The 27,874-nt window shown below is 37.3% G+C and overlaps 1 protein-coding gene across 2 annotated transcripts in view; it reads left to right on the forward strand.

Annotated features, from left to right (window-relative positions):
• The window catches only part of INPP4B (inositol polyphosphate-4-phosphatase type II B), a 543,837-nt gene that overhangs the window by 487,219 nt on the left and 28,744 nt on the right, over positions 1-27,874 (forward strand). For both annotated transcript variants that reach the window (XM_035023009.1, XM_035023008.1), the window contains 2 exons: positions 5,175-5,287; positions 9,190-9,344. In XM_035023009.1, the coding sequence (XP_034878900.1) occupies positions 5,175-5,287; positions 9,190-9,344 (268 nt within the window). The remainder of the gene's footprint in view (positions 1-5,174; positions 5,288-9,189; positions 9,345-27,874) is intronic.

Consider the following 27,874-nt stretch of genomic DNA (forward strand, 5'->3'; position numbering starts at 1 on the left):
TCTGGCAGCATAAAGTCGTATGACCATGAGGTGATGAAGCTATTGCCTTGGCCTCATTAAGCATCACAGATCAATCGGCTAAGAGTTTACAGTCCTATTCCTATTCACTTGTCAGCACCCCACCTTTGATTCCAGTCAGTGTCATCTTAAAGAAACCCCATTTGACAGAACAAGGAGAAAACTGGTATAAAAAGTGACTCTGAATTTGGCTATTCTGTGCCATTGGGGAGTGGTAAGAGACCAGTCACACGGTTTGTGATGGTTTGTAATTCTGATCTTTGTGTGCACCTGTATGCACCTTACTTTGGATAAATTCTGAGTTTTGCCTGAGAAAGTTGGCATCTTATCTGAGACTATGAATGCTTTCCTAAGAGCTACTAATGTCTTCCTCTGTTTTTCAGAGTTGACACAGAATTTAACAGTGTAGGCACTTCTGCCAAAACTTTTATTAATTGTTTTCCACTTCAAGTCGATGAAGCATGGCAGGGTTATTGTTTTCATTTTTCAGTTGACAAAATAGGGACCGAGGGTTAAGCAAGTCACCTAAGACCACATGTCAAAGCAGGGACAGAGTTGGCATTGGAAGTCACTTTCCGGGAATCTTGGCTCCGTGCTTTCTCTAAAAAAAAAATTATGAAAGTTTCACACAAAGAAAAAAAGAACAGATCGTAAGATAATACACACTAGGGAACCCATCACTTGGCCTCAGAAATTTTGTAAAAAAAAATGCAGATAGAAGGAAAGCCCCCTTTGCACCCCTTCCAGTTCCAATCCCTCACTTTCCCTTCTCAGAGAAAATCAATATTCTGAATTTGGTGTTTTACATTATCATACACATTTTTACCCCACATGTATTATCCATAAAAAATATGGTAGTTTTGCATATTTAACTTTATATTATTACTGTTATTTTGCATGAGTCCTGTAATTTTTACTGTTTTGCTCAACAATCTCTATATTCATGCCAATATATGCATAAATAATGTAGCAAGCTTATTGATTCTCTCCATGATATAATATTATATTTCATGATTATATAACAGTTTATCCATTCTCTTTATGAACACTTAGATGGGTTTTTTGCTGTTGTTTAATATTATAAACAATAAATGCAATGAACATTCTTGTACCTTTCACCTGATTACTTTCTTGAACCCCATTTGAAAAAAAGAATACTCTTATTGAGATATGTATGGAGATTCAGTTACCCTGTCTAAATTCTGTGCTAGAGTAATGCAGGAATGAGTAGACAAAGCAAGACTTATTGGCTATATTTACATTTGAAGAGATTCATTCTAAGTTTAAAAACCAATCCATATTCCCTGTTTACCAGGATTTTCAGTTGATTTATCAGGAGCTGTCATTAAATCTTGAAATCTCACTTACTAATCCACAAACCAGTCATTACTAATGATACTTCCTGCCAGAACCAGACCTGAATTTCTGTAACCTCTAGGATTTTTGTCAGATTGAAAAAAAAAAAAAAAAAAAAAAAACTGGCGGCAACCAAAGTATTGAATTGGTAGAGATGTGCTGTGAATAAAGCAAGTTTTATCATTACAGAAATAGAAATAGTGGCCTGAAAATTTTAAGAACATCAAAATAACTTCCTTCTATAAAGCATGCCCTGGGAAGAAGGGGTGAAATTTCTATGGGACATCATGCCTGTCTATCCTAAAGTGCTATCTTTATGGGGTAGAAATAGGCAAAAGATGACCATTTATTTTCAGATCCTTATAGTCTGTTTTAAATGACTGATTAAAAAACCTTCATGTCAATAATGAAACTAAATTATTTTAAAAAATCATTGTACTTTATTCTGGATTCTCAGAATTCTGAAGAAGCCGGTTCATTGTGTTAATACTGGAACTGCCTTTTAGTACCACCAGCTAACACAGATTTGGGGGAAATTGCTGGTATAGGAATTTGGAGACTGGATTTTTTTTTTTTAATTTCCTCTGACTATGAACCTTGGGAAAGTCACCGAAGCATCTTAGACATGGGGTTGCCCTAAGTCAGTAATTTGCAAATTTTTTTATGCTGACTCCAGGTTGTTAGATCAATTTTGAGGGTTAGGACAATAATAATAAAAATCATCATCATCATCATCACATGGAATAGAACGGAATATATTCAGGGAACAGTGTATGTGATTAGGGTATTATTTCATAAAATTCTTATTATAGAACTGTGTGTGTGTTTTTGCGTGTGTGCATAATGCTGCAGGTAAAATTCGTATTCTGTATTCCTTTCAAAAACATTCGAAAGCCATTTATAGCAGGTGACTTCAGAAAGGACCTCAGGGGAGCACCTGGGTGGCTCCGTCAGTTAAGCGTCTGCCTTCGGCTCAGGTCATGATCTCGGGGTCCTGGGGTTGAGCCCCACATCAGGCTCCCTGCTCAGTGGGAAGCCTGCTTCTCCCTCTCCCACTCCCCCTGCTTGTGTTCCCTCTCTTGCTGTGTCTCTCTCTGACAAATAAATAAATAAAATCTTTTTAAAAAAAAAGAGAAAGAAAGGACCTCAGGGACATCTCAGATATGGTTATGTCCCTATTAAAATTCCCTAGTTGCTTCCATTTTTTTTTTTAGGATGAAGCCCAGAATTCCCAGCATAGCAGAAAAGGCCCTTCAAATTCCTGCCTCTGGGACCAGGCCCCACAAGGACATAATGAACTATAAGCTCCCTGCTTTGACAGTACTGCTTCATGTCTCCACACATTTGCTGACAGTTTTCCTGGGCCTCAAAGGCTCTCTGTAGCCATGAAGCATTATCGTTGCTAGAGATCCTTCCCTACCCAACTATTCTTTATGGAACTGCTTACTCCTTCCCTTGGGTCTCTATTATTTTTTACTGACTTAATGCCATAGCCCACAGTACACTTCACTACAGTTAATGATGGTTTAAAAATCTATCTCCCCCTACTGAACTGTGAAGACTTTGAGGTCAGCTCTTTGTATCCTAAGAATTGGGGTTCTTTCCTTTTCTTATACATATACTGTGTTCTCCCTTTCTCTCAAAATAAGTTTATTCTTTAAAAACAGCACACATTTATTTTAAATGTCTCAAATGACATGAAAAGGCAGTTGAAAAATCACTCTAAATCCTACAGCCTAACAATGACCGATGTCTCTATCTGCCTACGTGCATGTTTAGAGAGATGTAAGCACCCACATGCACACATGCGCACACACACTTGCACACGCATACAATGTTATACAAATTCATTCATTGATCTGACCAGTTTTTCCTTTCAACGATGTCAAGGACACTTTCTCTGTTAATGATATACCTGTACATAATTTTATATGGCTGCTTAAATTTTAGTTCATTAAAGGCAATGATGGTCGACCTGACTTCTTGTTTCTTTTATTCCGTGAGTATGAATTAAAAAGTGGCATTATTGTCCTTACTTTATTTGGTCAGCTATAGAGTCTTGAGCTGGTTTTGTAACTGTCTTCAAGGCATTCCCTTATGCCTTCTTCCCTTTATCTTTGGGCTGTGTCCTGTTAAAATTTCTGTATATCAGAGAGTCTCCTATCAAGCAATGTGATGTTTTTAGTCAAACCTTGTCTGTCTTAAGAGAATCATCTATAGCTATATAGTAAGGGTTTGACTTTTGATGGTTTTTCCTAATTTAGAAACTAATACAGTGGAATCATGCATATATTTTATATGAATATTTTTAATCTCATCACCCTAACATAAGGATGCATCTCAATTGTACCTGACCTTCCCCTATTCTGTGGTCATGAAATTCAAGATGATATATAACTGTTTTCAATGGGTATTTTTATTTTACCAACCACTTTCACTCTTTGGCAGATACAGATTGCTAGTAGAGGTCATTAGGATACTTCCTCACTCTCTGGAGCTAAGATCAAGAACTACTCAGATTTATTATTTTAATAAAATGAAACATCTGGTACAGTTTTGGAAAGTACAAAGTCACACTATGATTACAACTTATTTGTATTGTGTGTGTGCGTGTATGCATGTGTGTGTGTGTTTGTGAGAGAGAGAGAGAGAGAGATTTGATTCAGGAATCTATCAGTTTTGCTTCACTGTTACTGGAGAGCTTACATACAGTCCATGTTATTTTTATGGATTTTCTCCTGTTTTCAAACTCAATTAAAACTCTTAGGAATTCTTCATCCTTCGGGTTGTAGATTCAACATTAGAGCACATTTTCATACCATACAGCATTAATCCAACAACTCTCTTAGAAAGACTTTTTTGTTTCCATCTCTATATTCTGATCTTGACCCCATCTCACCAAGTGTCAGGGACATTTATGTCATGATGTGCATTGCCTTAGGTTTTAATGTAAAATGTGTGCCATTTATTACCTATGCTTTAGTTATTAGTAGGTAGAGATCTGAGCATCAGTCATTTCCGGCTCCCTATCTAATTATCTCATATAATTAACTATCACCTCTCATGTTTTCCCTCTTTCCATGCTGTACCTGTCCTCCTTAGTAGCAGTTGTTCTCAACCAGGATAGATTTTGCCCTCGAGGAACATCTGGCAATGTCTGGAGACATTTTTGATTGACAGGAAGGGTACTACTTGTTTCTAAATGGTAGAGGTCACTGATACCACTTAACTTCCTGCAATGCAGAATATAGGTCCATTCCCCGCAACAAAATGTAATCCAAGCCAAAATGTCCATAGTGCTAAGGTGAAGGTATCTTGCTGTAGAAACTGACTTCCTGTGTTTCATTTGAACCTTCAGATTTCTTCCACCTCTGAGGTGTTCAGTTTAAAGTATCCTCTTGATTCAGACTAGCTACTTAGTAGCAGAAAGTGGTTATATTTAGATGTAAAATTATATCTCATGTCTCATCTGTGTCATGCTTTGGTTGAAGGGAGGCTGCCGTCATCATCAAAAATGTTTCCCTTGTTAGTAAAATAATAGTATATGAAAACTGACACTACGCAATAGCACAGAATACATAAAGGAGGAGGCTGAGGCATATTTCTAAGTAAAGAATAAAGCTGGAGAGATTAATATCTATGATTATCCTCAGATTAATAAATATGATTATCTTCAGATACTCTCTGCTCCAAATGTTATTTGTTGTTATGGAAATTCTACTTGTACATAAATTGAGCAAATCTCCATGGGCAGCTTAATACTAACACGATCCCCCTTTCTTTCTACTTTTTTTCCCCAGACATTTCACATTTTCAAGAACAAAATGATTTAAAAGGATTACTAGAAAATCTCCATCAAAATATCCAAGCCAAAAAAAGAAAGAATGTAGAAATCATGTGGTTGGCTGCAACGGTAAGCACTCTCCAGCCAGATCTTTGTCCTTGTCACCATGATGACCAGCAAACATCATAGAGTATTTGCTGTGTAGGGTCCAATCTCTGCACTTTGGGTTACCAGATGTCATTCTCCATTATCCAGGGGATTTGGCATTTTCAATGCTGTCGGTAATTCTATCAATACACTAGAACACAAGATGGAAGAAGATGCACTCAACAAGAAACAATTTTACCTATTGGCTTTTCTTGTATATCCTGGATGTTGTTTGACACTTTGAGGCTAAAATGAAGTGTCTTTGGTTTTCTTGATAGTCCATGTTTGCGATGTCAGTCGCCCATATCAATCAGGATTTTGAAGTGCTACTCTAGAGACATATGGTTGCAACAGAATGTGGTTATCAGATCTTTGACTCATGGCCTCAGTAAGGCTCCTGGACATCTTGTTCAATTAATGAGCTTTTAAATGCGTTTGTTAATTTAGATATTAGCATAGAATTTATTACTGATGGATTGCTCTTGGGGTAATGAGCTATATTTTCTATGGTTCTTTCTCATTCAATAACACCCTCAGGGCAGAAGTTCTGCCTTATTTCCTGCCCCAGGTTTCTACCAGAGTGAGGGAGAGAATAATGCCTGTATTTTTGAAACTCTTGTCTGGCAACCGTTCAGGCAGAGCTCACATGAACTTATGAATTTTGTTCAGCGCTCAGACCCAAAGATCCTTTCCTAATGCAAGAATCTTTTCATCAGAAAAGGCCCACACTGGAGATCTTTATGATGAATGCCATATTTGTAGTTCCTCTACAGTGTTGCCTTTGTAATTTGGAGTTCGGTAACCGATCTCCTAAAATAACTCTATTCATTCTATATCAAGAGCATTTAAAACAAAGCCTTGTCCCTATTGCCAGTGTTCAATTATAATCCAATATTACTTACTCTCTTCTGGGAAAAAGGAATGGATAATTTACCACGAGTCTATATAAAATCATTTACCAAGAGCAAGGCGGAGGAAAGCTGCTTTAGCTTCCCTTCATGCCCTCTTGGAGGCCCAGGGAAGAACATCAAAGGTAACAATATGAAACATTGCTTTCAGGCAGCTCATTTGCACTGGTCCCATTTAGCACCATACTGCATTACAGGAGGGTTGTTTTTAATAGTTTTTCTACCAGTGGTGGCTGCTTTTTATGTCTTCAAAGACTGCTGTGGTTGTTAATTCTCACAAAAATTTCACAAAGGTAGGTCATGAGCTATTTTTGCTATTTTTACTAATAATGGGATAACAGGAAGGTAATTTGATCATTTACCAAGGCTTTCTGACAACTTAGGAACATATACATATGTCACTATATACATACCATGAATTTGTGTGTAGATTGATAAATGAAAGATGTACATGTACAAACACAAATGTATATTTTCTCTTAGTTTATGTAGTTTTACCATTTGAATGTATAAAAAAGTTTTCCCATAAATCTCATTCATTCCTGAAAATTCTTTTTTGAAACTTAAACACTGACCAAATATGGCTTTCTCGCAGCTCAACTGTTGAATGGATGATTGACTGCCTTGATAAATACATGGTACCCATAATGTGCAAATTTAGCATTATGTAGGAACACTGACATTATTATTACAGCATTTCTGTAGCTGATACCTCAGTTTCAATATCCTTTTTGTAAATCAAGGACTTGGATAATACTTTTAAAATCAAGAAATATAGAAATTCCTTTTGACATTTTCCAAAAAGCTTTTATTTGTCTCTATTTCATTCTCCTCTCTTTTAAAAATCTATTAATTATATATTACTGTGTTAATATTTTACATTCTCATTGAAAAAATATAACACTATTTGGTTTTGTCTTGTTCAAATTTTAAAAAATAAAAAATGAGAATTTAAAGAGACCACATGCCAATCAAGTGTATTAAATTAAGTTCATATGGTTCAGAGGAGCTGTAGAAATAAGGAAACCAAGACCCAACCTGCTCACTCTGAATTGCCTCTGCCTTCTCTTTATGGTAAATGTAGAACATTAAATATCCTTAGTAGGAGAGTTGTATATACTAGAGACAACACATTTTAAAGAATATTCATTCTTTTTAAAAATCATTATCTAGGGGCACCTGGGTGACTCAGTCGGTTGAGCGTCTGCCTTCAGCTCAGGTCATGATCCCAGGGTCCTGGGATCCAGTCCTGCATCAGACTCCCTGCTCAGAAGGGAGCCTGCTTCTCCCTCTCCCTCTGTCACTCCCCCTGCTTGTGCTCTCTCGCTCTCTCTGTCAAATAAATAAATAAAATCTTTTTAAAAAAATCATTATCTCATAAGTGGCCATTGAGGTCTATATTTCATTATTATGAATATGAATAGCCAAGTCTTTGTTGTTTTATATTAAAAATGTTGAAATACTCTTTATTTGAAAAGATTAGAGTCTTCCAGATGAAAAAAATATTTTATGGTGAAATCTTGCTATCATATTTCTCTAGTCACTTACATTGGAAATAGTGAGAAAGTGCTAAAGGTCTAATAAGGACTTGTCAATCCTAGTGTAAGTATCAGAATCACAATTAAAACATGGTAAAAACCCTTGATAAACTGTGTTAGTATATCTTTTCTTCAAAGCAGAATAACTGTTAAGGCCTCCTTGATGGCAGGTAATAAAGCAAGACTATATTATATCACATTAGATTTATTTTAAGTGCATGTTGATTAACATTGTTGATACTAATGTAGTGTTGGTCTGTCATATCAGGGCCCTGCCATGGGACAGGGAAGAGAAAGGAAGAAAGGAATGGAGTTATTCACCTGCTAACAATAAGGCAATGAGACAAGAGATTATTGTGGCTCAGAGATTTTTTCTCTTGAATTACATTGGGATAACAAAAAGAAAGAATTTGCAAAAAGAAACAGAATAGAAGGGAAGCTAAAGGCTTGGTCCCTGGCATTAGGCAAACCTACATTAGCATCCTGGCTCTGTTCAGTTGTGCCCAAGTTACTTAATCTAGCTAAGCCTCAATTTTGTCATCTGTAAAATAAGAATGATTACAGCTTCCTCCAGGATTCATGTGCAGTTATTGAAAGAGCAAATCTAGGGGCACCTGGGGGAGTCAGTCGTTTGAGCATCCAACCCTTGATTTCGGCTCAGGTCATGATCTCAGCGTTGTGGGATCAAGCCCCGTGTCAGGCTCTGTGCTTAGCTCAGAATCTGCTTGGGACTCTCTCTCCCCGTCCCTTTGCCCCTCCCCCCATCATGTGTGTCTGCGTGCGCTCTCTCTCTCTCAATAAATAAATAAGTACAATAAATTATTTTAAAAAATAATTGAAAGAGCAAATCTATATGAAATTTATTAGCATTATACCTGGTACAGTAGATGTGCACTTAACAGCAACTCTTTGGTGTCCTTATTTTTACCAGTTGCATTGATGAGTGGCTAGTGGTTCACTTATCTGCTTCATGGCACCACGTAGATGTTTGAAATCTCATAACCTAAAGCCAAAACTCGCAAAGGTTTCTTAAATGTAAAGTAAGAAGATGTTAGCTACTTAGCATTCAAACCAAGTGTCTGATCCAGGAAATCTAGTTTCATTTTCCCTTCACAATTAAGGTGTTGCTCCTAGGCAGTGATCATTACTGTCATCCGCTACGGCTCAGGCCCCCTTTCAGGGCAGTGACCATCTCATATGCTTCAACAGCCCCACACCTCACACGTCACATACAAAGAACTAAATAGATTCAATCTGTTCCCCTAGCTTTTGAAATGAAAAGATAATGCGTTTCATTCGCTAGGGCAGATTGAACCAATTGACTATCATAAATTCCCATAAATTTGGCGTGTTTAGATAAAAAGTGTTTATAGATGAGTCCGACACTTTAGAGTCATCTACAGATGGGCAACGAGCTGTTTGTATGTCTGTGTTGCAGATTTGTCGCAAACTCAATGGCATTCGTTTCACCTGTTGCAAAAGTGCCAAGGACAGGACATCAATGTCGGTGACTCTGGAACAGTGCTCGATCCTGAGAGACGAGCACCAGCTACACAAGGACTTCTTTATCCGAGCCCTGGATTGTATGAGAAGGTAGCCTGCATGTCTGCAACTTTCTTTCTTTTAAGGCCATTTTAAAGTTTGGGGGCTTTTGTTTTCCAAATATATATTTTACTGGCAGACTGAATAGTGACTCCATTGCATTTCCATGGCTCATAGCTCATGGCATGAAAGATAAAATAATATTAAGCATTCCCCCTACTCATTTGAGGCAATGAAAGAGAACGTGGCTGGATTTTGATAATAGCTTATGAACTCATTTCGATCTAAGTTTTAAAGGGCTCTGGTCCTTTCATATATAACTTGAAGAACAATTTCTTTATATATTAGTAATTATGAAAATGTGCAAAATAAAACTCCGTTGTTATCCAAAGAAAATCTCTCCTGACCGCAACTGATAGGTGATCCTCCCGATGTCTTGTAGGGTCTCCGGGTCGGTCACCTCCTTCCTAAAATTATTTTCACATCACTCATCATAAAGGTGGGATGACACAGATACTTTAGAATAGAGAATTAATATTGTTCCTCTGCCGACATTTAGAATGCTATGCCTGAAGTCATGTTTCTTGATTCATTTCCACAGTAATTAAATCTAAAGTCTAAGCCATAATGGGGAGGAAAAAGTGTCTCATTCACAGTGTCTGTCAGGAAGGACACATGTTAATTAAAAAGTTAAACGTAATTGTCTTTTTGCTGCAAAGACCGACTCAGAAGCACACCAGATAGCATGGGACAGACTCTTCTATTTCCAGAAAGGAATGTCCTGTGATGCTCTAGAGAGGACAGCTTCTTATCTGGCATATCATTAGCTACCCCCCCCCTTTTTTTTTAATGGCTGCAGTCTCTCAGTGGGGCTGTGGACATTTGCCTGCACATGCCCTGTGCCTGCATGCTTTCCCTGCTACTTGAGAGATTTCTGGAGCCCTCTCTGTTTCCCCATTTCATGTCTCTTGGCATTTTCATTGTTCAGTGGAGTTCTATTATGATTTCTTGATAAATGTATGAGGATGTCTTCACGGCCTGACATGAACATCCCAGCCATATAAAATGCACTTGGTTGTTACAAAAAAACTTCTTTTAAAAATAATCTCTCAGCACTAATGGAAGAATTCAGAAACTGAAGCTGAAATCTTCTAAAGTGCAGAAAAAGAATACAAATATCACTGTGGTTAGAGCAAAGGTACTAGGTGGGGAGAAGAGAAACACATGATATTATAGGCCAGATACACACCAGAGGACTATAATGATTCAACAAATACGAATTATCTGGAAGATGCAATTGTTGTTTATTTAAGGCAGAGATAAAAGAGGACCCTTAAATTAGAAAGATGATTCTTTCAAATTGGTAAATAAAAGGTGTATCATATACATGTTAAAATATAAAGCTAGATAGTGTGGTATTGCCTAAAGTTTGTATAGAATCGACATTATATATGTAATGGACTTGCTCACGACATAACATGTATAGGGTTCATTTTTGGATTGTTAAAAAATGTAAGGTCTAACAATTTTAATCTAAAAACACTGAAGATCTTAACTTCTATACCACCACTTCTCTGGGGGATCTATATATATTTATATTTATATACATATTTTTTTACAAATTTCATATCTGTCAAATTTATCATTTGGTTTTGTGAATGCACGAGAGCTGTGTGAGTCTGTGAGGGCGCACGCGTGTGTGTGTGCATATGTTTAAGGGAAATAATATATGTCCTCTCCTTTAATAACTGCCATAGTTTCCTTCTTTGGATATTCTGTATTACAGTACAAGCCTATTGGTTTATGAGTTCTGGCAATATATAGTAAGTGAGAGCATGGGGTTTGGGAGCCAGCTGACCTGAGTTTTAATGCAGCCTATGTGCCACTTACTAGCCATTGGCAAGGGATTTTGTTTTGTTTTTTTAAAAGCTTTTATTTATTTATTTGAGAGAGAGAGAGAGAACAATGGCGTGCAGAGAGAGGGAGAAGCAGAGTCCCCGCTGAGCCGGGAGCCTGATGCAGGGCTGGATCCCAGGACTCTGGGATCATGACCTGAGCCAAAGGCAGATGCTTAACCGACTGAGCCACCCAGGCGCCCCAACCATGAGCGAGTTTAATGTTTTACTGCCTCCTACCTAGCGCCTTAGGCAAGTTAGTCAACCTCTTGATGCCTCAGTTTCCTTTATCTGTAAAACAGATGTGATAATAATAGTAGCTCTTCGGAGGAGTGTCTTGAGGATTAAATGAATTGATATGTGTAAAGTGATTACACAGTGATTACTGTGTAATATTTGTTAAGTAAATAAAAATAAATATCAAGAGTCATGATGTTAACATTCTGATCTCAGGTACAGTAAAATCTAATCACTATGATCCCTATAATCTTTGTGAATATGTTATGACAAGTTTTGACTCTAATACTATATATTAAAATTAAGTCTACTGCCAATTCTTATAAATAAGGTTTCAAATGCAATGCTTTATCTATTCAAGAGAATAGTTCTTTAAATTCCACCTTAAAGTGTGCATGTGTTTACAAATGCTGTGCTAATTATGGATGGATTGTATTCATTAAAGTAGGCCTGGGTAGGTTTCTTGTAAGTATTTTTATATTACTGTGTATTATTGTATTATTGTATGCCCTTGGAATTTGAGTCATAGATTTGAGATCAAAGAGTCAGTCTAGAAATCTAGTCAAATCTGCTTTACTTTATAAATAATGAAACTGAGCTCTAGAATGTTTTGGCAAAGACTATTGAGACAGAAAGTGTTAGAGCCAGCTCTGGAACATAGATGCCCTTGTTATATTTTAATGTTATTTTCTTTGTACCAAATGAAACAAAATACTATCACTTAAAATTATTCGGTAATGTATTTGACTCCCTCAGATCTGTTACTTAAAATACAGTTGACCCTTGACCAACACAAGTTTGAACTGCATGGGTCTACTTACATGTGGATTTTTTTTTAATAAACACAGTACAGTAAATGTATTTTATCTTATGATTTTCCTTATAACATTTTCTTTTTCCTAGCTTACTTTATTGTAAGAATACAGTATATAATACATATAAAATACAAAAGATATGTTAATCAACTGTTTATGTTATCAGTAAGGCTTTCTGTCAACAGTAGGCTATTACTAGTTAAATTTTAGGGGACTCAAGTATTATACATGGATTTTCCACTGTGCAAGGGTTTGGTGCTCCTAACCCCTGTGTTGTTCAAAGGTCAAGTGTATTATATAAGTCATATAAATCATTAAAAAACCATGTGCTTTTAGGAATTTGAGACTGTGTGTAAGACTAGAGAAATCTGCCCCAAATCCTGAGACCTTGAAGAGCAGACCCTAGTTCTAGAATATGAACTATTTAATTTCAGCCTTATCTCTTATGTCTGCCATTGTACTGGGGCATTGAGCACAGTGTCTGGTCCAGAGTAAAACAAATATAAATAGGGATTGAATAAATGAAGAACAGTCCACATAGGAATTCATTCTGCTGCCTTCTGTTTTTCACAACCATGTAACAATTTTGTCTTTTTTTTTTTTAATTATGTTTTCAGTTATATTCGAGATAGCAATTTAGTTCTTACTTTTATGTCTAAGCCTTGTTTCCTAGGGTTGTCCTTCGGTGTCTGTAGTTCAGTGGTTAATGATAAGCCAGAGGTTGCACTGCAACAACTCAATCCAATAAAGCTTCCAACCTCTTTTGATGTGGATTGTGGATTGTGAACTGTGAACATATTCAGAGTTCAGGAGTTTTCAAACCTGCTCTGCCTTTTATTTCCACCAGACCTGTTAGGTCCTCCTAGTTGGCCAGGATGTGTGAAAGTTTATCAAAACCCTCCATGGCTCTCTCATTTTTAGGATCTCTGGTTAGATGAACAGATAGTCATCTGGGAGTGGCCCCAGTAGGACTGCTGTCTCAGGCTAGCTAAGAGGTTGACTGTCAGCATCCGTTTGCCTGCAAGAGCACTGCTGTTTTCGGACAATGCCTGGGAGTGGCATTTTCCGCTGTCCGCATTCAGGGCAGTCCGGCGCACCGCCCGCCCACCAGAGTAGAGCTTGAGCTGAGAGGGGCAGGAAGACCACACACTTCCCCTCCACTTCCCCACTGTGGGTAGTTTTCCAAGAAACAACAGTTCTCAGCTTGTTGCTTGATTTCCGTTGATTACCAAGGTCCTGAAATGGTTGATTTGACTGTATTTTCCATTCTCATCGTGTTTTGGGAGAAAGAGGGTTTGTAGAACTCCTCGGTCTGCCATCTAGGAAATCCCACCCTCAGACAGTGGCTTTAAAAGGCGCCTCAGACTGCTTCTGGGGCTTTTTAAAACTATCTATCTTTGGATCCCATATGATTTATAATTGGGAAGATCTGAGGTAGATCCAGGGATCTAAATTTTTTGAGAACTTTACTAATATTCTGGGACACAACCTTAGATTTTAAAAAATCAGTGTTTTAAAGGACTTTGATTTTTATGCTTTTGAAAATATTGGTTTTTTACTTTATTTAACATCAGTTGCAGTTTATTTTACCACTGAGTTATTCTAACCACCTTTCAGGCTATTTGCTCTGGATTTTTTTAAAGTTCACCAAGGTTATAATATCATCGCTGTTTTTTGGGTTTTACTTTTCCTTATCTATATTAAATTTTTCTATTGCATTGTGCTTCTCTCTGTAAGTTTCAGATTATTTATGGATAAATGAAATGTGATAGATAAAGAGAAATAAGCAAAGCTTCATTTTGCTGCTTGGTCAGAAACTCCCTCAGCAGAATAAGCTCCATGAGAGCAGGTATTTTGGTTCTCCTTTGTCCATTGCAATCTTCCCAGTACATGCCTAGTGATAGTAGGTCCTCGATAAATACTCAATGAATGGGTAGATGAAGGAATGAATAACACAGGTTTCTAAAATGTTCAGGTCATCTATATTAGGAGTTTTGTGCATACATAGGCATTTAGAATTAAACATGAAATTATTACTCAGTTGTGACATATTTATCAACAAAAGTTCCAGAAGATGAAATTGAAAGCTTTTGGAGACATTATGATATCGACTCAAAAACAAACAGGCCACAAAAAACCTATCTTAAATCATTGTCTGAATCCACCCTTTGTACTATTTTCAAAAATGTCATTCTCTTTTCCTGCATAGCCAATATTACCCACAGGCGCACACTCCTGATGCATGCCTCTGGTTACAGTCTGCTTGACTGAAGTAGCAGAAGGGCCCATTCAAATGAGCCGAGTTAGCAGAGTAACTGGAAAGACCTGGCTCTATAAGGAACTCTTGGTAGTTGCCTACACTGCAAGACCAAAACAGTGATTCTCAACCCTCCTTAGAAACCCCGGGGGACTTGGGGGCTAAATGGCAGGAGTCCCTCCCCAAACCAGCTTCTGGGATGGAGATCAGGTGGCGAATCACTTGAATGAAGTAGACCTCATTTAAACCTGCCACCCTTCAGTAACTTATTTTAATGGCTTTGTGGTAAGACTATAAACCTGGTATATCTATCCTTTCCTTGAGCTTTGAAGCGTACGTGTATTGACAAATTCTCCCTTGAATCCTCTTTAGTGGAAATTTACAAAAATGGTGGCAGCGTAATTGGCAGATTGTTTTTCAAAGAAAGGGATAATGCAGTATTAGCTCTCAGTTTTTGGTTATGGAATCTCCATTGATGCTAAGAGCCATCTGGTCCCAGTGCATTTATGGGAAGCATTTTTAGTAAGGGCTTTTAAGCTTGTATTTCATTAATAGGCAATTAGGAGTGGATTTTAAAATACAAAATTTGACTGGATTATAAAATGTCATGCTTTATCAAAAGTGATTGTGTTGGGAAATTTAAGAGCCACTAAAAAGTATATGAAAATGAAAATGGCACTGCCCTCCTATTTCCTTTAACAGGAACCCCAGGATTATGTGTGTCTACAGTGTCTACAGTGTCTAAAATAACACTGTCACACCATAAAGGTACAGTTGTCTGTACCTTTTATTGTCCTTATGCTACATTACTCTGCAATCTGTCATTTAATAATGGCTCCTTAAAATTAAGATAGTTGATACGCCATTAGTAAGATTAATCAGGGTTCATTTCAGCATACAACCTATCTGTCATCCTTTAGATACAAGGTTTGCATCACTCTATTTTAGTAAATATTGAATTCATAAGAGAAAGACTGAAAGGCTTATCAGGCTTGTTGAGTTTTATGTTGTTGAATGGCATATTCTCAACATGTTGCACCTGAAATTTGTTTTTATTTCCTAACTGATGAAATGTTCTGCTTTATAAATAAGTGCCCCTTAACCGATTGATGTCTGTCAGTAAAGGTTTTATTTCTAGCTTACTTCTTTGTGGGTTTTACTTTTGAGTCATGTAGTTCATTTGTGTTAAAATAGAAAACTTCTTTTCTTGGTCTTGTTTTCACTTCATCTTCTTTTCCTTTACTTCTGTTGGATTGTATGAGTCAGAGAAAAGCTGCTATTATTTCATATTCTCTGATATTTCAAATATTAAAGTGAATAATAAGCATTGTAGGCAGAGGTAATTGAAGCTTTCAGTTATGTCCTGACTGCCCGAAAGGGCTGTCTTTGTGTAGAGCAGCGTAAGCGGGAGTAGTTTTCCCATTAGCACCAAGTGTTCTCTCTTCCCTGGAGAACTTCAGTAGTGTATTTGCTGCATTCCTTCAGTCTGTATCTGTGACGAATAACAGCAATAAGCCCAGATGGAGTCACCGTCATCGCAGGGTTGCTAATAGTTATGTGAACACTGACCCCATTAGGATGTTTTTGCTTCAGTTTACCGTAAGGTAAACTTCCTGAACAAAACGTATGTGCTGATTTTAGGTAATCTTCTTTATACGTTTATTGCATGTCGTATTGTTTTGATTCTAAAAAAGTCATGATTTTCAGGTCTATTTCTTCTTCCTAATTTGTGTTGTGTAGAGTATCTGTTTTCTACTACTAGTGCCATGGGACCCTGTGCTTGTCATCCCGAGCACCTACCAGCTTTGCACACCCCTTCCCAAATAAGTCACTTCTTTTTTTTTTTTTATGTTATGTTAGTCACCATACATGACATCATTAGTTTTTGATGTAGTGTTCCATGATTCGTTGTTTGCCTATAACACCCAGTGCTCCATGCAGAACGTGCCCTCTTTAATACCCATCACCGGGCTAACCCGTCCCCCCACCCCCCTCCCCTCTAGAACCCTCAGTTTGTTTTTCAAGTAAGTCACTTCTTTCAATTCTTGAAATTATTACCTGATGGCCTAGAATTATAAGCATATGGAATAGAGGTTTTTTAAATTTTGTTTAATGGAAACAAATACAAGTGAATTTAATTGAAGTGGATTTAACTTCTGCCACAAACATGAGTTTTTTAAAGTCAAGAAGATCTACGGTAGAGTCCTTATTCTAACACTCATTGTCTGTACATCTTTGGACAAATTAATCTCCAGGCCTCAGTTTCCGCATCTGTAACGTAGGGGTAACGATCTCTCTGTGCTGTGGTGGTTGTGTTAAATGAGATCACTAAGTGAAAGTCTCTGTGCCCAGTGGTATCAGGTGGCCTGCTTGCTCCCCATGTTCTCCACATCACCACCTGCCCTGCCTATTCTTCCTTAGCCCAGGTTTCTCCTCCATGCTTCCTCTGATACTCCTGGAATTAAGTTTCCCTGGTCTTTAAGGTCTTAGAAGAAAAGCTCCAAGAGTAATACTTGGTTTCTAAAAGGCTTAAACTCTCTCTCCATGACTGTGGGCTAGATGGTTTGGAAATCTTGCGAGAACCCTGCCAATGGTATCAGGAGAAATCTAGGAGCAGCCAATCCTGGAACAAAGGGTTAGTGACCATATGCCGTCCCGGACAGCAGCGCCTCAGCATTCAGGGAGTAGAACTTGCGCGTGTCCGACCTCAAATGCCCACAGACTTCACTAGTGATTTAGGATATCCAGTAAATAACAAGCCAAGAACCCCACCTCAGGAGATGGCCCGGGCAAATATACCAGTAACGTAAGTATGTCATCACCATATTCAGAGTCAAAAGTTAACATTTATTGAATATCTTCTACAGCAGAGTACCATGCTAAGCAAAGGGGAAATATGCATTTGTAATAAGAACAAGAGCTAGTAATCAATGAGTTCTTGCTATGCACTAAGAATTACATTAAACATTACATTCTATAGGAGGAACCTCTGTTAATTCCCATGGGGATAGTATGAGATAGAGGAGTCCACATGCCTAAAACTTCTGTTACTGGAGTGGATCAGAAGGGAAAAGAAATCACTGTGGGCAGGGGTGCTCCTGGGGAAGGTAGGATTTGAGCTGTATCTTGAAGATGAATATGATTTGGGGAAGCAGCAAGGAGGAGTTAGGAGTTCTTGACTAGAAATATCTAAGTGGGTGAGGTAAGGGTACTGTTTATGAATTAATCTCATTTGTTGAGTGTTTGTATTTACGTAAACCATCATGTGTGGCACATCCAACAACTCATTGTCTTCAGCAGGTATCAGGTTTGTTTATTTTTTTTTTTTAAAGATCTACATTCTGAGTTGTTTCTCTCTTTGAAGGGGGTGTTCAGGTTCAGCAATATGTGGCTACACCCACTCACTTCCTCACTTCCTCTACTCTTGCATCTCAACTTTTCAGGAGCAGAAACAGACTTTCTAGATTTTGGCACGTCTGAATGATGTGGTTTCCACTTATCACTTAGGCCTGGAGCACCTGCATCTCTGGCTTTTTAAAGGAAAACAAGCCCTTTCTAGGACTAGTTCCTGCCACACCTCATTTTCCAAGTGCAAAAGCATCAATCACCTCCCTTATTGCCCCTGTGTGGCTAGTCCTCTCCTTTAACATAGTATTCCCTCATATGAATAGACCATAATTTATCTATTCCCCTATTGAATTTTAGGTTGTCTCTGATATTTTGCTATTACAAATAACAGTGCAGTAGCCGTACTCATGAGTGTATCCATGAATACAAGTATGAGAATTTCTCCAGTATAATAAACATAAAAGTGAAATGGGTGGTAAGATATTTATTTTTCACTTCTACTAGATGTTACCAGATTGCTCTTCAAAATAGCTATACTATTTATGTCCCTCAACCCATGCACCTGTGTTCCTATTTTCCACATGCCCAAATATGTGCACTGGATAGGTTTTTACTGATCTGATGGGTAGAAAGTGGTATCTTGATTTTATTTGTATTTTCCTGATGATAAGTGATGTTGAATATCTTTCTAAACATTGATTGGCCATCTATGTTTCCACTTCTAGCATCTCATCTTTATTATATGTTTCATATATTGGAGGTTTGCATATAATGCCAGTTATGAAAGGGTTCTAGCATATATGAACTGCTGATTTATTGTTTAAGTCAAGTTCTAGATAAGAGACCTTCAGGAGTGATAGTTTTTAAAAATATTTGTTTTGTTTTGTTTTGTTTTTCCAAAAAATAAAAGCACAGTGGAGTAGGCCAGAAGGGTCTCTTGGGTTTGGACAGAGAAATGGAGTGTTTTGACAGGAGCCTGTGACATGATAGGAGACATTGTAGTGGTTCATTTTAGACAAGGGACGGGGACTTCCAGCTGAGACACGTGTACACACACAGGGGCAATAAGGGAGGCGATTGATGCTTTTGCACTTGGAAAATGAGGTATAGCAGGAACTAGTCCTAGAAAGGGCTTGTTTTCCTTTAAAAAGCCAGAGATGCAGGTGCTCCAGGCCTAAGTGATATGTGGAAACCACATCATTCAGACATGCCAAAATCTAGAAGGTCTGTTTCTGCTCCTGAAAAGTTGAGATGCAAGAGTAGAGGAAGTGAGGAAGTGAGTGGGTGTAGCCACATATTGCTGAACCTGAACATCCCCATTCAAAGAGAGAAACAACTCAGAATTAAACACGTGGATATGAAACAAATATCACAGTTCTATCTCAGACCTAGCTTGCTTTTAAAGTTGGCAAATTTGTTAGGGCATTTAGTTCCCATATTATAATGCTTCCCAAATCTCAGTCATTCATTAAACCACCTAATAATTTTTTTTCCACAAGTGTCTCTTTTTTTTTTTTTAAAAGATTTTATTTATTTGACAGACAGAGAGAGAGCACAAGTAGGCAGAGCGGCAGGCAGAGAGAGAGGGAGAAGCAGGCTCTCCCCTGAGCAGGGAGCCAGACGTGGGGCTCGATCCCAGGACGCTGGGATCATGACCCGAGCCGAAGGCAGCGGCTTAACCGACTGAGCCACCCAGGCGCCCCTCCACAAGTGTCTCTTGAACAATCATTACCTTCAGCCTTGTCCTAAGCAATGATATTCATGAATTCATGGACTTGATGTGCCTGTTATATTTGTCCTAAAACCCAGAAGAATAAATCAAAAACTGTTAGAATCAATGTATCATCAGTGTACTGTGTAAAAATTTGCCTTCATCAGAGTGTTTAGTCTACTTGGGTAAACACTGTCATAGAAAGGTTTCAACCCTCCTTCTGACCTGAATTTTTCTTATAATGCTCCAGTCTTTAGCCCAGGAGAACAAACTGAAAGTCTTCATTGGCCACTGTCTAATAAAAAACTAAACTGAGAGTCAATAAGTTTATGGAAGAGCAGTCAAAATACTGTAAACTTTTCTCCTGACAGGAAGATCACCCAGATGACAGAAAAGTTCAAATGTCCATCGTAATGCATTTATGCCCGAGGATAATGGTCTCAAGTCCTATGAGCAAAAATGTAATATGCGCAATTACACCCCATTCTCTCCCATTCATTGAGTCTATCAGGATTCATATGAGTGTGAATGACATCATTACAGGGATCAAGAGTGTAATTTATAAAGCATATCATTTGGAAAATTGGCAGTTTATTATAGTAAAAAAAAAAAATCACATGTGGTATTTCTCAAGTATCACAGCATTGTTTTGGTGGAGTCGTTGCTTTGAATCCTCTAAAATCTAAGAATTAAGCCAGCTTGGAGAAGAGTAGTGAGTGTAGGTCAGTGGTTAAAAGGAAGGACTTTGGGGATAGTTGGCCTGGTTCTCCACTTCTTGCAGTGAGAAGAAAATTCTAGGAGCCTTTGGGTTCTTTTATGTGTAAAGAGAAACAGTGTATTTGAGGAAATTGGTAACAGGAATATCAAGTAAGTGCTTGATAAAGTTTAACTATTGCAGTGTTGATTTCCCCAGCATCTTCACCTCATAAGGCTGTTGTGAGGATTAAATTAAATAATGACCATCAAAGCACATAACAGAGTACATACTAACATAGTTACATAGTAACGATCAGTAAAAAGTAAATGCTGCTACAGTTGTTACTGATATGGCTATTGTTACTGGTACTATGCTTACTGCTACCACCTTCTTTGTCATAATGGTGTCTCATCAAACTGTCTGTACTAAACTATGCATTGGTGTGACTCCTCAAACTACACTGAAGAAAGTAAAAGAAACAGCCCTTGCAATTATTCATATTGTCTATGCACTGATTCTCGAAGAGTGGTTCCCAGGCCAGCAGCATCAGCATCCCCCAAGAACTTGTAAATCCAGATTCTCAGGCCCCACCCCAGTCCTACTGAATCAGAAACTCTAGGAGTGGGGCCCAGCAATCAGTGCTTTAACAAACTCTCCAGGTGACTGTGATGCATACTTAGGTTTCATAACCTCTGGTCTAGTGTAAGGATGGTATTACATTTTTAACAGTTTTGCTGAGATAAAATTCACATACACCTACCATGCCATACCATACCATACCATGCCATAAAATTCATCCATTTAAGGGTGAAGGGGAGTTAGAGGTATAGAATCAATTACTCAGGGGATAAAAGATAAAGCATAGGGAATCTAGTCAATGATATTGTAGTAGTGTGGTATGGTGACAGAGGGTAGCTACGCTGGTGGTGAGAACAGCATAACATAGAGAGTTGTCAAACCACTACATTATACACCTGAAACAGGTAACATTGTGTTTCAACCATATTTCAATTTAAAAAAAAAATAGAAAATATCCCATGAAATATATGAGATATATTTATATCAAAAACTTCTTGTTTATCTGAAGTTTAAAAAGAAAAAATTCATACATTAAAATTGTACAATTCAATAGATTTTAGCATATTCACAAAGTTGTACAATCATCATCACAATATAATTTTAGAAAATGTTCATCACTTTTGCCTATTCTGGACATTTCACATGAATAGAATCATAGAATATGTGGTCTTTTGTGAATGACTTCTTTTACTTAGCACACTATTTTCAAAGGTCATCCATGTTGCAGGTATTTTTCATTACCTTGTAAAGTTCCCTCTCTGTGAATAGTCTTTGCATTCCTTTCTACAGCATTAATATTAGGTTTGTTTATGATTCTCCAGAACAACTCGAGTACGTGTGTACATTTGTATATGGGAATGGGGTAGCTGGATGTGATTGTGTGTGCATGTGAGTTTTAATTTCATGATTTCCCTTTTGTAGAGGCTCCTAAAAAGCTCACAGCCAATTCTGTGATCCATCTACTAGAAATAGATAGCATTCTTAATGGGCCTTTAAAAAAAATATAATGGCCTCATTCCTAATTTCTTTTTATGATATAACCCTTGCATTTACTGTTTCTTCCCCACTTTTCATTCTTGATATCTTACTGAATTTTATGTATCCATTTAAACTGCCTTAAATTCTTTTTAAAACAAGGCAGGATTTAAATACCTAAGAATAAAACCACATAAAGCATCCCCTCTACCCTAAGCTGAAGACTTCTAAATCTATACTTAGCACTTGTCAAATCAAGTTGAATAATACTGATTTATAGGTTTTTCAAACTGCAAAAAAAAAAAAAAAATTCAGTCTCTTACATCTGAATTTATGTGTTTTCAAAGTGATATCTGTCCTCTCAACTATTTGAGAAAATAATAGCATTATATTTTTATATGCTTCAGAGTTTGCAAATCACCTTGACTGCTCTTTTGCTCTGGAAAATAGGAATACAATAGATATCATCCTTTGTTCAGTTTCTGTTCCATAATTTAATTTTATAACATGAATTCAGAGATGGAGTGTTTATAACACAGTTTTATTTGATTTTGTGGTATTTTTTTTTCTTGGAAAGACTGGAACAGAAGTGAGAAAACGGCATATTAGAGCTGTCAAGAGATATAATTTTTGCCAGAAAAGAATAAACAAATGCCTTCCTCTTCATGAGAACAAACTGATCTTATAGCAGCTGCTCTTCAAATAGATACATGTATTGAAAACTCCACCATCTCTAGTCGCAAAAAAAAAAAAAAAAACCATTTTCCAATAAGATAACAAAACCTCACGTGCCTACATGCAAGGTACATATGATTAAATAGTACATGGTCATAAAATCAGAGGCAACAGAGGCAGCCGTGGGTCCAGCTTGACCACGTGAGAAATGCGTGGTTGGAAAGCCCAGACTCTGGCAAACCTTTGCTGAGTTTAATCTTTTTTTCCTCAGTGGTTTGACTTCATAAATACAATTTTATTGTGCACGTTAATAAGTTAAAGGTCCCTAGTGAATTGTGTGGTTCCTGAACAGACAGGAGAGACTGTACATAATTGAAAATTAATTCTAAATAATGGTGCTTTATTTGGGGATTAAATAAATCTATTTTTAGCAAGTAATACAGTTTGATATTCATGTAGTCAGTTATAATCCCCCCAAATGCAATCCTTAAAGTTCTTTTATAAATTTAAACTTTACATTACTGAGGTTATGGTTTCAGACCGTAATGGAAAATAGAAATTGTTTTCCATTTCTATTTCTGCCAAGTAAAAGAAAAGTCATGTTCCTTTGCAGTCTGCTTTATATAATTTTAACATAAATGTGTGGATGTTTATTTTCCACCTTTGCCCACACCCCTTGAAGAACAAAAGAAGGATGTACTCTCTTGGTGTGGCTGCTGGGAATGAAAAGAATATTAAGTATTTTTAAAAGCCTTCAGAATTTGGGGATGTTGGCATATAGGTGCTAATTAAAAAATCAATTTATGTGTATTTAAAAATTTTTAACTTTAATTTGAAAGTTAACAACTGCCTTTTGAATATCCTTCTCTTGAGCTAAATGTCAAAATGGTATTAGTACATGTTGCCAATATCTTGCTAAACTCTGCTAATTTCCTCCTGGAGTTTGGTTCGTAATGGAAGCAAAATTTTGGTTTAACTAATTTGATCACACTGAGAAAAAAGAAAACTGAAAGAATCTTGAAAGAATCTGAAACCATGTGTGTGGAGGGTAGGAGGGAAAAAGTTTTCTCATTTATATGGAGTTTGATGAGGTAAAGGCATGCATCAACTTTCATTTCTATGAAATTCTTCCTATTTCTCATGGCTGGGCCCCCTGGGCCAGGGTGGATGGGGGGAGGGTCTTCCAGGCAAACAGTGCTCCCTCCCCCTTACAGAGACAAGTCTTCTGCTTCTGTACATCATCTAGACTGATATTTTCCCCAGCAGCTAAAAGAGAAACTTGCCACGAGGAAGGTAGTGTGCACTCCCCATAGATGTTTATTTCTCCTTGAAGGAAAATGCTAGGTGATCTGATATTCTTGCCATGTCTCTGCAAATAAATAAATAAATAATGAGCAACTGTTGAAGCAGTGGTGTTATTCACATGTAAAGAAACTTCTTGCACCATTATCATCACGTGGCCTTACATCTCCATTGACGCCAAGATAGCTAAAGGCAAAATATAGTATTTTGACATAAGATAAATATTTTATTGAAGAATCTGAATGTGTGATTAACACTGATTTTTTTTTCATTTCTGTCAGAATAGAGGTCTATAAATATGCTTTTCCTGTTGAATCACTGTTGGAAGGGAAACGAGATATCTTCTGGCCCAATGCTTCACAGTGTTTTATGTTAATGAATATATGCCTAATAAAATAATTATCTTTTAATCTGGATATTGTTCTTAAGTTGATGACTAGCCCTTTAGCTAAGTTTTGTGGGAGGATTTTCAAAGGAAAATTCTGTACCTGGCATCTGCTGTGGTGGTGGGTAAGAGCAGACATGCTGGAGAATGACAGGGTATTCCCTCCTTGGGTCTGAACTGGGAGAAGATATGCTTCTCAGAGCAACAGCAAGACTTTATACAGAATTACAAGAGCAAGGTTAGATCTCTGTGTTTGAGGAAATAGTGTAAAACCACTTCAGAGAATAGTCTAAAGCCACTTTTTCTTTTTTTTGACAAAATGAATTTTGCAGCCTTGCAGGACTTATGATCCAAATAAAGTAACTGAAATGGAAAAGTGAATTGCAATGAATCTTTTTAATGTTACTCTTTGACTTACTGTGAAAGCCTAACTATAGATAGTAGTTATATATATATACATACACATACATATATATCTGTGTGTATAGATATATGTATATAAACATATACATAACATATATATACAAAAATATAAGTACTGTAACATATACCTAATTTATTTTTATGTTCATTTTGCTTAGACCTAATTTGATCTTGTTCGTAAAGTGCACCTCCATTCAGATAATCCAATCATTATGACTTATGAGAGATGTGCTTATTCTTATACTCCTATTTGGGCCAGTAAATTTAATATTAAGTAAAAAAAAATGTAATATGAAGTAAAAATATATCTAACAGCGTGTGTCTCATTAAAATGAGACAAATTAAGAAAAAAAGAATACCTGGAAGTTGACACATCAACTTCCCCTAAATATGCCAAGCAGATGACTTTGCTCATTATTTTCATGGATTGGCGAAGGGCCACAAGCTTTAGGTACAGAATAAAATATTATCTTTCAAGCCTTCATGCTGTTCTCCTAAAAAATCAGTTTTCAAGCTACTTCATTTCTGTGCATTTGTAACTTTTCATATTAGTGGTATTTTAAGACTGCAGTATTTGAAAAGGACCTTAGAGATTACCTAGTGACCCTGCCAACCAAGGCAGGAATTCTATGTACAACCTCTCTGACAGATTGTCAGCTAACCTTTACTTACACATGCCCAGTAGCAGGGAGTCTGTTCCTTTGCGTATCAACCCATCTTGTGTTTGGACGGCTATACATTTTATAAAACTTATCTTCATGTTAAGCTGACATCTGTCACCCAATAACTTCCAGTTGTTAATCCACTCATCTGTTTGGATCAACATAGAGTACATCAGTATCTCCTTCCTTATGTCAGCCTGCAAGGATTTGAAAATCGTTGCTGTGTTCTGCTTAATCTTTCAATCCCCTTATATGTCAAAGTAGATACAACTCGTCCTGCCCTCCTTGAAAGATATTGCCACCATCTCTCAAAGCATTCTTTGTTTTAAATGCCCTATATTTATAAATAATTACATGCAAAATTGCATTTTATGTTCTACATGTAACAGGAAGAACACAAAGTAAAATAAGACAAAGGTCTGTATTTCCCTACTCCCTCCCTTCCTTCTTTCCTTCTTTTCCCTTCCGTTATAAAATGCTTACTGTATTTTTCTAGGCAGTTTACAAACATGAACTCCCTTAAACCTTATTTTAAACCCTATAGATTAAGCCTGTAATGAGGAAACAGCCACAGAGAGATTAAAGGACTTGCTCAAGTCTGCACAAGTAGGAAGTGGTAGAATCAGGCCATCTTCACGTCTGTGCTTCTAAGAGCCTTGGCTCTCTCTCTTAATCTATGTTTAATCTCTTTGTTCCAGGGTCCATAAATTGTGTGACCCTTAGAACTTTGTCTCACTGTGTAATAAGTGAAAACATGTAGTCCTTTGTCATATACACTGCTGTCTAGGAAGGTTTCTCCTGGCTCTACTGAGATGATTGATATTTTGTAATGAAATATAAATGTATATATTTTTATCCTTGACAGCCTTGCCCCTAAGAAAGTATGATGGCCCCATTAAAAATGTTCTTGGCTTTAAGAAATGGGGCTCAATTTTATGATAGAACATATTCTTAGCCTATGATACCAAATTAATAGGTAATTGAAGAGCCCTGTAACTAAGTAAATAAACAAATATTTTAAAAAGGTGTTCCATGGGGCACTTTCTCTGGGCATGGTGAAATACCTATATTGGAAAATCATGGAAGGTGCAGAACCAGAAATTAGTCATGTGTACATAGCATGTAGCGATTCTAGAACCAATCTGTGGCTGCTTCTTAGACTAAATCAGACCACAAAGTCTTAACCAAGTTTGAAAATTGGCGAGAGAGACCATTTGGACTTGGTTCAATTTCACTTTGGTTCCCTGATGAACAAGCAGTGCAATGATGTCAAAGAGAACAGGATGCTGGTGAGCAGTTGCACTTAACTCAGCACCTGCTTTCTCCTCCTGAAGGCCCAAAGCACAGGGATGGGAAAGTGAAGGGAGAGATTAAACCCCTGAGTAACTCTACATTATGTCATCTTTGGGGCGCAGCCATCTCTCCCTCAAAGGTCTACTTACCAGCACAGAAGGCAGATTTACAGCATGATGATGACCTACTGTGTTCTTCTTTCTGCAACATGGGGACTGCATAGGCTGACCTTGGTTGACCATAATTATTTTTTTATTTAAAAAAATTTTTTTTCTAGTAAGTATTTCTTTAAAAATATTTCATTCACCATAAGGAGTAGATGGCTCTGAATATTCTCTTACATCAAAGAGGGAAGCAATTTTTGAATGCATGTTATTTACCAAGAATCATGGTTTATATTGAAATTACATATATGGGGATGCCTGGGTGACTCAGTCGGTTAAGCTTCCGACTCTTGATTTAGGCTGAGGTCATGATCTTAGGGTCGTGAGATCCAGTCCCGTGTCAGGCTCCATGGAGCCTGCTTAGGATTCTCTCTTTCCCTCATTCTCTGACTCTCCCCCACCCCACTTGCACACATGAGTGCACTCTCTCTCTTTCTAAAAAAAAAAAAAAAAAAAAAAAAAGCAGAAGGAAGGAAGAAAGAAAGACATATGAACATGATGTGTTCCTGGTCCTGAAGAAGCTCAAAGCCTATTGGGAGAGAATCACATGCAAATAAATAATTACGGCTTAAGTTTTTATGATATTATATATAAACTGCTTTGGGAAACCTAGATAAGGGAGGAGTTAATTCCCACAGGGACTGTGGGGCACTGTTATGGCTGCAGAGAGAAGGTGACCTTAAGTTGGTATTACAAGACAGGTAAATTGAGAAAGAACACATTCCACCCACAAGAGACTTTGAAACTATTGGTTACTCTAGAAATTTCAGCATGTTTTGCTAGAGGCTAAGATTCGGATATAATGACAATAAATATTAAAAGTAGATCACTTTATCAAGTTATACTCTCTGAGAAAGCAGTGACCTTAAGAAAAACTAGAGAAGTGACTTTTATAAGTATCCACAGTTAGGAGCCCTTATCCCTCCACAAACACATCAGTTTCGTAGGAGATTCTAACCAGCCTGCACTTTTCCCCTTTGTAACTGGTTTCATCAGACTGAGGCAGGCAAGACAGTATATTTGGGCTAGAAATCCCTGACGCAATCAAAAACTTAATCTCTCCTATTAGTGTCAATTTTAGTTGACCTTCTCTCAAGACTCATAAACACCATTACTGCTCAACCCAAATTAACCTCCACCCTTTATTCCTAGATTGAGGGAAA

Source organism: Mirounga leonina, unplaced genomic scaffold, assembly GCF_011800145.1.
Source record: "Mirounga leonina isolate KUSES-001 unplaced genomic scaffold, KU_Mleo_1.0 Mir_176, whole genome shotgun sequence".
NCBI lineage: Eukaryota > Metazoa > Chordata > Mammalia > Carnivora > Phocidae > Mirounga > Mirounga leonina.